The following is a 10,929-nucleotide window of genomic DNA, read 5'->3' on the forward strand; positions in this document are numbered from 1 at the left end:
ATTGTTTTTGAAACGTCAAATCACCAAAACAAAAAGTGTTGATTGTGAGAAATGTAATAATTTCGTTGCTTTCGATGTGACTTAATTCAGATTAGTTGTGTGGTTTTAGCAGTAAACAGCGGTTTACTTAATTTCTTCGTCAAAGCCACCAGAATGATGAAAAATTTATTATGGCCAATCATGTAATCAAACAACAATATTAGCGCTTGGTGTGATGTGAGTTACAGAAGAGATGACCCAGTAGAAATAAAATGTCAGCGGTAATCTTAAAGATTGTGTTTTAGGGGAAACGCTTTAGCTTAAATGTCTGTACGTTTTCGGTAAAATAAATTAGTGTGAAAGCAATCACTTTTGAGGAACTTTACGATAACACCTTTAGTTAGGGGTTGGTCTGGTCACATCACTCGTACTTAAGCCAGCCACGTTTTCCTTGTTCAATGCCGACAAATCATTGGAATTCAGCCCACTTATTGCTAATATTGTAAACAGACGAAGCACTGAGAATATGTTTTGATCACATTTTTCGTTGTTTTTATCAAAGTGGCATTAGAACCATGAAAAATTTGATTGTCCATTTGCAGTATTACTCTAAGAGTGCGTACAGTAATGTCCGGTGAAGTTCACAGTGAACATTTTGACAGGTCCATACATACAATTTATATGGGTAGACTTGTCAAAATAACTGGTTAAACTTAACGAAGAATTATTGTACGATCTCTTAAAGTTAGGTTTAGGTCAACTCAGGCTCCTGTAAATTGCTGGTCAAGACCGATTTCACCTGACCTGTTTCGAGTTTTTATAATCTCTCAGTTTATTTCCAGTTCCTATTTTTAGAAGGGGTTGTTCCTACATTTTTGGAAAAGTTTCTAAAAATTTGGAACAGGGGCGGATCCAACTGTTGCTCTGACCCAGGCCCAGGCGGATAAAAGAGCAACAGTTTCTGACCCAGGCGGCTTTTGTTTAAAAAAAATTTCTATGTAAAAATCTATGCACAAAGGTGGATCTGCGTCTGATTTGGAAAAACGTTTTCTAAAAATAGTCCCTAATGTTAAACGACAAATCAATTAAAATTGGTCAGGTTTCAGTACGATACATAAATCAACGATTACGATGTTTTTTTACGCAAAAAATATTTAAATCGACACCGTACAAAGTGTAAAAATATATATTCAAATATCCATAAAAATTGCATACAGTGCGAAAAGCGGCTCTCTATGAAAAAAAAAATCCAATAACTGCGCAAAATCGCCATCACCAACATACCTTCATACATTTAGCTATTTCTCCAGTTGCATTGTCCTTAAATATTGATCAATATTTGCGAAACGATATACATTGTGAATACCGTATCAAAGATTTTATCAAATTAATCAGTGATTAGGAATATATTTTAACATAATCATTTAATCATCGAGAACGTCCTTACATGAAATTTTGCTGTCCTTTATAAGACTGTTTTTTTGTGGTGATAACACTACTGTAATTACCATTTCTCCTTCCATTTAAGTTTTGTTTGCGTTAAATTATTTGCAATTCTTCAACGTTTTGGTGAACAGTAATAAATTGATTAAAGTGATTTTGGTTTTACAATATGAATTCATGAAGAAAACGCAGAAAACTGTCGAAGCTAGATTTTCGGATAATATTAAATTGAAAATTCATTGGTAAATAATCGTCAAAAATTCGTTTTTTACATCTCTATAGGCATGATGCATTTGATATTTAACAATATTGCATGATAGACATTATTGTCGTTGCATTTCACCTTAATATAGTGTTTGTCCATTCAAAAACAACCATATCACCATCAATCGCCTTCACACAACCGAACTTAAATTCTGCCGCATTTTTTTGACAATGCTCATTCCATATTTTAAAGTTCTCTGTTGTAAAATCGATCATTCGTTGGTCGTGAGAAGTGATGGAAGTGGATAGAAGCAACCTGGCAGAAACCAACTGAATCGACCAATCAGATTGAAGTGTCAAAGAAATTTCATTTTACGAAAATAGCAAACTAGTAGGCGATACAAGCTGGTTATTTCAAACGAGAAGAGATATTTATATGATTTGTGAATAGATTCAGATTTTTGTGATTCAATTTCTAAGTTTAAAAGAAAATATTTTGTTAAACAAATACAAAATAATCAATTGATTGTGCCGTAGTATTGAGTTAAATTCAAGAAAATCCAGTTTTAGTTAAAAACTTATCAGAAAGAGGTAAGTTACTTGTTTGGCTTGCAAAAAGATGTTTTTTCCGTTTTTTTCATTAGTTTTAATAACTTGTGTCCAAAAATCACCCTAACGGAAAATACTCGCACAAAACCATCACTAGAAAGTTCATTCGCAGCTAACATTTTTGTATTTTCAGTAATAATTGTATCGCCCGGGAATTTCTGATAACTTTTTTTTCGTATACTTCTCCATGTCTTCATGTCCGCTGCAAAATCATTTCTAACCTTTCAGCTGGCAAATCGGTTCCGTTAATTCTTTTGATCTCTGAATTTCCAATAGTTTGTTTACGTCTGAAACATACATTTTGCTACAGTTTTGCCAATTAACTCATTTTTTGTCTGTCGAAGAAAATGTCACGTTCAGCGTGATATTAACCTTTATCTTCTTGGCGAATTATTCATCGTCCCGTATTACTTATATTTATATACCGCAGCTAATTAGATAACCCCAAAAATGTAATCTAAAAATAGTTTCCAAAATATTCACCCATTATGCTACCTTTGCCTCGGTATTGTTATATTGTGTATAATATTGGGTATTTTCCTTCTTTCATCATTTTTATGCTTCACTTGGAACTTCATCGACGTTCAGAAATGTTTTTTTTTTGTGTGTGTGTGTTCAGTTTTATGTTATTTCCACGCACGCATAGCATTCGATTCCTGTTAATATTTGTCTTTAAACGAATTAGTTGAGCGAATTCGCTAATTAAATAATTGTGCAAAGAGATCTAGTCAATAGTCGATTACGTCCTTGTTTGGAACTTTTTATTTTGTCAAGTGTGGCGTCGAGCCGAAAACGAGGTTTTCAGCCACGCAAGGATAAACACCAAGTTCCAAACAGTTATCATAAGTTCACTCACAAAGCTCTCGGGAAATGAGTTTTAACGCTCATGTCAATGAAGTAATGACTCAATTCCCGGTGGCTCAGTGAGTAACAACATTTTCTGATATGGTGGCAAATTCGACAAATTGGGTTAGGGTTAAGGTCTTGAATTTTTATTTCTTTTGCTCCTTGCGTCATTTTATGTAATGCTAATCATAGATAAAATTTAAAATCCCATTAGGAAACGAGAACACACTTGAACACAATATTTATACATCGTATTTTTTGCCGAGACATTCAATTTACCTTTATTAAACATTACGTCAAGCTAGAACGATTTTTTGTTTCTTTTGTTGGTTGTTTTGTCGTTGTCTATTTGTTGTTAATTTGTCATCTGGGCTTATCTTGACTAACAGTTCATCATCATCAGCGATAGTCATGTTTGCTAAATCAAAAAAAAATTGTTATTCCAACAGGTTATCTCCGACTAAAAATAGAAAAATGTCCGATCGCAAAGCCGTTATTAAAAATGCTGACATGAGCGAAGAGATGCAACAGGATGCGGTCGATTGTGCAACACAAGCGTTGGAGAAGTACAATATCGAAAAGGTACGTGTTTACACACAAGTCGCTTAAATAAATGCGACCTTCCAGTTGAAAAGACAATTTTATTTTAACTAAAGCTAAAATACGCAAAATCAATATGGAAAATATCGACAAAATTTCACTGGTTGTCGTGTTGTTACCTTCAGAATTGCAATTTTCCTATTTAAATTTACATTCGCCGATTGCGCTATTGGCTGATTTAAACACATTACCAGCTTTTGGAAGGAAATATTTTATTTGCTTTCATGAAAAATAAACTTTTTTTTTTCGAAGGTCGTTATGTTTCTCCCAATTAAATATCCCATCAGTTGGAAGGAGAAACGTATCCGCAATGTGATTGTTGTGCTATAGAATTATTTCAACTTTTTTTTTTAAATATAAAAATGAGCGTAACTTTTCATGAAACTGATCTGAACCGAACCAAATCCTTTCATAACTCTTTTGTATTACATGTACAGTTGTCCATAATTAGACTCGCACGATACGAAGTAAATCGTGAGAGTCTTTATGTTTTGCCCACCATCGTGTAAGTAAGTGAAATAATCGAAAACGGCCTATATCGTAGTGGGCAATTATTATCAGTATGATATTATAAGACGATTGAGCCATGTCCGTCCGTCCGTCCGTCCGTCCGTCCGTCCGTCTGTCCGTCCGTCCGTCCGTCCGTCCGTCCGTCCGTCCGACCGTCCGTCCGTCCGTCCGTCCGTCCGTCCGTCTGTCTGTCCGTGTGTCGTAACTTTAGAAAAATATGAAAGGACGGTTGAAGCGACACGCTCAAACTATCCAAACTTTTGATCCCGATCTTTTTGACTCTGCCCATCTACAATTATCACTTGAGTCTGGTATATTGATGAAGGGTGAGCCTTTTCGATCAGACCTCAAAAATTTATAGGTCACAGCGTCTCGCGCAACGACACACATCACTCCATTAAGATTTTTAGTCCCAATCGAATTCACTCTGCCCAACTACCATTCTCACGTATGTCTGATATGTGATAGAGGGTGAGCCTTTTCGATGAGAACTCAAATATTAGTATCTGAAAGTGGCCAGCAGTATGCTTCAACAAAGATGTTCACCAGACGAGGGCTGCGTAAATTGCTGTAAATTTCTGTAATAAATTCAATTACGCAATGTGTGGAAATATTGCGAAATCATGCGAAATATTGCGAAATTGGTGTGATAGTTAACTTTCAATAGTTGACCATGAAATGTCGAACAATCTAGTAGCTAGCGGATCATACATTTTAATCAGTCAATTCATGACGCTCGTCCAGTTAACATCTCCGCTAAAACATTCTCCCTCAAATTGATAGTCAACTATCAATAGTTGATAGTTGAGAGAGAATGTTTTAACGGTGATGTTAACTAGACAAGAGTCACGACTTGACTGATTAAAATGTGTGATCCGCTCGTCCAGTTAACATCTCCACTAAAACATTCTCCCTCAACTATTGATAGTCAACTATCAATAGTTGATAGTTGAGAGAGAATGTTTTAGCGGAGATGTTAACAAGACGAGCGTCACGACTTGACTGATTAAAATGTATGATCCGCTAACCCTACATTGTTCGACATTTGACAGTTGACTATTATGTGATTTCACAATTTTACCATAAATTTCGTAATTGAATTTATGTAATAAGGACTACTGCGATTGTGGCAATTGTAATAGCAATTACACTCAACTAAGAAATGAGTGGAAATATTGCGAAAAATGTAGTTTAGGAACGTGCGAGTCTATTGCTAACGCGCCTGCCGCGTAAATCTCCTCTTGTTAGTCAGGGGCCGTTCATAAATTACGTAACGCAAAAATTGATAATTTTCAGACCCCCCCCCCGGGTCTGTAACGCTAAAATGTATGGAACTTTAAAAAAAATGTATGGACCGTAACGCCAGGTCAACACCCCCCCCCCCGGGTATTTGCGTTACGTAATTTATGAACGGCCCCTCATTCAATATATGCTGAGTACAATACAGTCACAATTGACAAAAATTATACTCTAAAATGTGCACCAGTAGAAGCGCTGATAGGTCGGTTCCATCGTACAGTAGAAATGAATTTTGACAGGCCGAATACGACCAACCGTCATCCACAGAAGCAAACATAACCGCAACAAATTCTTAACTTAAAATTCGAAAGTTAGGTTGTGTTGGCTTCTCTGCAGATGACGATTTACATTTTCAACGACCTTCGAATATATGCCTATTAAAACTGCGTCAAACTGTGCTCACCTTTCATATTCTCTATTCTCTATCACCAAGTTAGTTGATTTACTAGTACATTACTTGCACATGCACACCATTTCCACCATTTGTTCCATTGCCAAAAGTAAGGCATTTTACTCAAAAACTTGAGGTGAAGTTTCGCCTTGCGTGAATTAAAGTTAAGGGGCCGTTCATAAATTACGTAACGCAAATACCCGGGGGGGGGGGGTGTTGACCTGGCGTTACGGTCCATACATTTTTTTTAAAGTTCCATACATTTTAGCGTTACAGACCCGGGGGGGGGGTCTGAAAATTATCAATTTTTGCGTTACGTAATTTATGAACGGCCCCTAATGCAATTTTCAAGTTCGGTTGGTTGATTCTTGTAATTTTATTTTTGTCCCCATGAAAATTTAATCTTGTTCAATGTAAAACAAACAGCAAAATATATATTTATATCTCCACCGGAAAGTCATCTCAGAGATGGAGTAAACGGTTCGAGACGGAGCATAGACATTTAAATTATTACCGTTTGAAAAACTTCGGAAGACTAAAACAAGGAAATTGCACCATCCCTACCTCAAAATGAATTGCTCCTTTGTCACTATTGCTGTTCACGTGAACTCATGACTAGCTTAAATAAAAAGGAGAAGAGTCTATCAATAGTATCGAATCCAGTAGTAGCAGTGGCAATGAGTTTTTTCTTTACTACAACTGTGTCATAAGTAATTGATGATTAACATTTCGAGATCGAAAAGGGGCCCACTTGATTTTCGTCATGTTTTAATCGCCTCCCAATCGTCCACAATTTTTCAATATTTCTCTTCTTCCGTAGAACAGTTTTTTGTTTAAATCATCATACAGTCGGAGACTTTGAAATAAGTGACACGTTTTGTTTCAGTCGTTTATATTCAATATATAACAAAAGTGATTATATTCTTGTTAATACGGGGGAAATAGTTACGCGCACTCGTCTGGCATTAGTAAAGCCGTAAAAACTCGTTTGTTCGTATGAGTGGGTCACCTGGCTCTACATAACTTTGCACCTATGCACGAAATGTTTTAATTAAAATTCATTTTTTTACATTTATTTGCAGGATATTGCTGCTTACATCAAAAAGGAATTCGACAAGAAATACAATCCAACATGGCATTGCATTGTAGGCCGAAACTTTGGTTCATATGTGACGCACGAAACCCGTCACTTCATTTACTTCTATTTGGGCCAGGTGGCCATATTATTGTTCAAGAGCGGCTAGGCGTAAATGTTTTAAATCCGAACAAATTCAGCCTCGAATACAACAAAACAAAGGAGAAATTAAACTTAAAACAAACAAACAAAAAATTGAAAGTAATGTCTAAACATTGTCGATTGTAACTGATACAAACACCTTTATAAATGTCTACAAAGAATTCCAATTTTATCTTAATTTCAAAAAATGAAAACAAAAAATCGTTAGACTTCTTATTGTACATCGGACAAGTGTTTTTGTTTTTAAATTAAAATTCAACAAAAGATTAATCATTTTTATAATGTCTGCCCCTGTCCCCGCAAAAACCGAACTAAGCGAAATTGAATTTTGTACCCTTGTTGCATCCTAGAAGATGATTTTCTTTTCCATTCTTTTTTCTTCTTCTCTCGTAATCGTAGAGAATAATAAATCCCAATAAACAAACGCATTCTCAACGAACACTTCGAAATAGATATTGAACCGTGCGCACCTCTAATTGGGCGATATTTTATTTTTCCCATTTCCCAATAGTTAAATGATTCCGAACACCGGGTTCTCAGTATACTTTTTAACTCTTCAACCACACTGTCTTAATCGAATACTTAACAACTGAAAATAGTGAAAATATAAGCTCAGCACTTAAGTTTTAATTAAATGGAAATTTTTTGTATATTTTTCTTCTTTAAATTTAATTTTAGAAAGCAAATAACTTCCGTTTTGAGTTTTCTATTATACCTTAGGATGTTTTTATATAAATTTTAGTTGAATATATATTGCTAATTGTAATTATTACACAAATCATTACCATATAATTTCAATGTGAAAAAGTGTGTGTCCATTACCACTGCAAGACGATTTAATTAAATTAAAAAAAATCTATTCAATGTTTATTGGAGTTGTAAAAAATAAAGAAAATTTAAAAAAAAATAATTAAATTTAAAGAGAACAATGGAAGATGGAATAAACAAGTGAATTATCTAATTGTAAATTGTGTTTTGATGGTCTAATTTCTCTCACAGACAAAGCTCAGAGATTCCACTGACTCGGAATCGTTCACGCACAAATTTTGTCTAACAAATGAAAGGCTAGATTTTGTATTTTAGTTTTTTGTTGCTGATCGCTTGCGCGTAGCTAGTAAAAAGGAACAACATACAAAATTTGAATTTTCACTTGTTTACATATTTTCAACTACAATAACGTTCAAATCAGAAACGACTTGAATTGCATTCTTCTCGGCTTCGCATCGAATCAACAAACGAAGACTATACTTTTCAACTTTTTCGTCCATGTGACGTAATAGTTATTTGTGCAATCGAGGTCTGCACCTCCTGTCATAAGTGTCACTAGAGATTAATAAAGTACTGTGCATCGAGTTGCTTACAACATATTATGCCACAGAGACATCTAAAGTTTGAAAATTTTGCATATTATGATGCTGAGTGGCATAAACGTACATCACACTGAAAATTAAATCAACCAAAATAATAGGTTGATTTCGAATAAACAGTCAAAACGGTACAATGTAAATGTATCAAATAATTTGCACAACATACCAACGATATTTCCTCACTAGATAGATAGGGTATTGTTTGTACCAAGACAGGAAAAGTCGATTATTTCTACCAGCCCTAAGCCCCTGTCGAGTTACAACTAACACAGGACAACGTGAAATGTACATATACGTCTGCACATTTCAATCCTAACTGCGATTAGGAAATCTGTAGTTTTTCAGTTGTTCGATGTACAAATATAATATGTGTTTTCAGCTGTATGAGAAATTATTAAAATGTTCTGTAAGTTATGTATTAAAGGTTTTCTCACTTTGAATACGGACACCGGTCTTGCTAATGACGCTTCGTTCCTTAAGTTCGTTGTAGTGTTTCTGAGATTCTTTTGAAGGTGATGCCAAAACAATCAAAAAAATCTTGGAATTCGAGTGTTCAAGAAAAATTCATAAAAAGCCATCGAAATCCCGAGATATCCGGTTAATCCCAGACGGATTAAAAATGGTCTCGAAATTCAAAGAAGTGATGGAACGCACTTCAAAGTTGTTCCCCCACTCGGAGCAACTATTTGCTCTATATATGGCTTTTTTCAACTATTTTCAGACCTTTCATTCCTATATTTTAAATAATTTTAGAATTGACAAACTTCGCCTGCGGCTCTCGAAACTTTCCTCTTTTTATACCTTTATATTTCTAGTCCCAATGCAAATGCATGCAAATAAAGCTCAAGTTCAAGTTTGTATAGGTAGTTCTAAGAAAAAGAACCTGACCTGAGCCTGGTTTCGCTCAAACCTGTCAAGTTTACGGTCACCAGAAATATCCATACAAACTTTCCAGGCAACCTATTAGATCAGGTCAGGTTGAAATGAATTTGCCAAATATGGGATTAAAGCCTCCAATAATATTTAGGAATTACATTGCTGCACCACAGTATACGAATATGCGAAATTTTGAATTGCAATTTCACAATACTGTTCAACTGAACATTATTGTTCAGTAAAACAGTACAATGAAGACATACGTTGTTATAAGATGTCTTTGACATAATATATGCCAAATGCAAGTACTGAGCGGGCAGGTCGATAGGGTGGTGGATCAGAACGTCGAAGGTTTGGGTTCTCGACCGCGACTACACCTCTTTTTTTTATTTTGTGAATGAATCTAAATAATATCACGAGAGAAATTGAATAATCTGCCTATTTTTTGTGCAGATCTTAATTTTCGATCCGAAGGTCAATGTTCGCTCAGCTGTACATTGATATAGCTGTTCCGAATTTATACAGTACATTCGTACAATGACTACAGCTGAGCTGAGCGTTAAACGGAGAGAAAACTCTTTGCTTTTTTCGTAAGCTGAAATTGTAAAGCATTCAATTGAATGAAAAACTTATACTCACAACGAGACAATATCCAAACCCATTCCTAGGCATCTCAAATTGACTCTATTGAAACTGTTTTTCTGCAGATCAATACAGAATAAAATCAATTTGATGTTGAACTGCGCCGCAGGAAAAATTGTGAAGAAAATAATCTGATTTTTTGGGTCCGAAAAGTTGCTCACTTTTTCAGATTTTCTAAATAGTTGGAAAACGTGAGAAAAGTGAGTCAGAACCGGCCCTCACCGAATACGATTACGACACTGTCATAGTTTGAGGACCCAATTTTAATGTTTTTAATTGAATTCAAAGATTTATCCCATCATGAGACTGATTTTATATGACAAGAACATTAAGACTACATTAAGAGCAATGATTTTTGAAAATGTTCATTCAAACGAACTGGCACTACCATAACCACTGGATAGCTGAGAGTGTTAGCGCGTTCGTCTGATGTTCTGAAGGTTGGCGGTTCGCGCACAGCATCTGAAACATTTTTTTTTTAAATTGTGGATGCAGGGGAGATTTGAAACAAGTTGAACATTACTAAAACATTGGACTGTGTCTGAAGAAACCAGATGATTTTAATAAAAAAATAAAAAAAAAGTGTCGCAGCGCAGGTTTGAACTCGGGTCCTCTGTGCGATAGCCAATGCTGCTACCCATCTGCTACCGAACTTCTTCCGATACAACTTTCGGGTCCAAAGCATGTGTGTTTGATCCACAGTTCTCTATCACCGAATTCTACTTTTTTTCTCTTTCTAACAGATCATACTTGCTTTTTTTAGTTCTCATTACGAAGTATTGGGACGGTCAGCGACTATTTTCTAATCAGTGTGTTTTCAAACATTGCTGATAAAGGTAATATTTTTTTTCAGATATCTCGAGGAGAAACTTTCGATGAGAGTCCTTGAGATGTCCCTGGGTCTAAACGGCCAATCTCTTAACGCG

At 35.4% G+C, this 10,929-nt stretch overlaps 1 protein-coding gene across 2 annotated transcripts; it reads left to right on the forward strand.

Annotated features, from left to right (window-relative positions):
- Positions 1–1,643: 1,643 nt before the first annotated feature.
- Positions 1,644–8,079, forward strand: LOC119082211 (dynein light chain 1, cytoplasmic). Of its 2 annotated transcripts, none has more exons than XM_037191660.1 (3): positions 1,644–1,664; positions 3,531–3,663; positions 6,964–8,079. In XM_037191660.1, exons 2-3 carry the CDS (start codon positions 3,556–3,558, stop codon positions 7,123–7,125), a joined length of 270 nt encoding a protein of 89 aa, XP_037047555.1. In that variant the 5' UTR covers positions 1,644–1,664; positions 3,531–3,555; the 3' UTR covers positions 7,126–8,079. The 2 variants fall into 2 exon arrangements, with proteins under 2 accessions (XP_037047555.1, XP_037047556.1); XM_037191661.1 differs by lacking the exon at positions 1,644–1,664 and adding an exon at positions 1,913–2,217.
- Positions 8,080–10,929: the final 2,850 nt, after the last annotated feature.

This window comes from Bradysia coprophila, unplaced genomic scaffold, assembly GCF_014529535.1.
Source record: "Bradysia coprophila strain Holo2 unplaced genomic scaffold, BU_Bcop_v1 contig_396, whole genome shotgun sequence".
Taxonomy (NCBI): Eukaryota; Metazoa; Arthropoda; class Insecta; order Diptera; family Sciaridae; genus Bradysia; species Bradysia coprophila.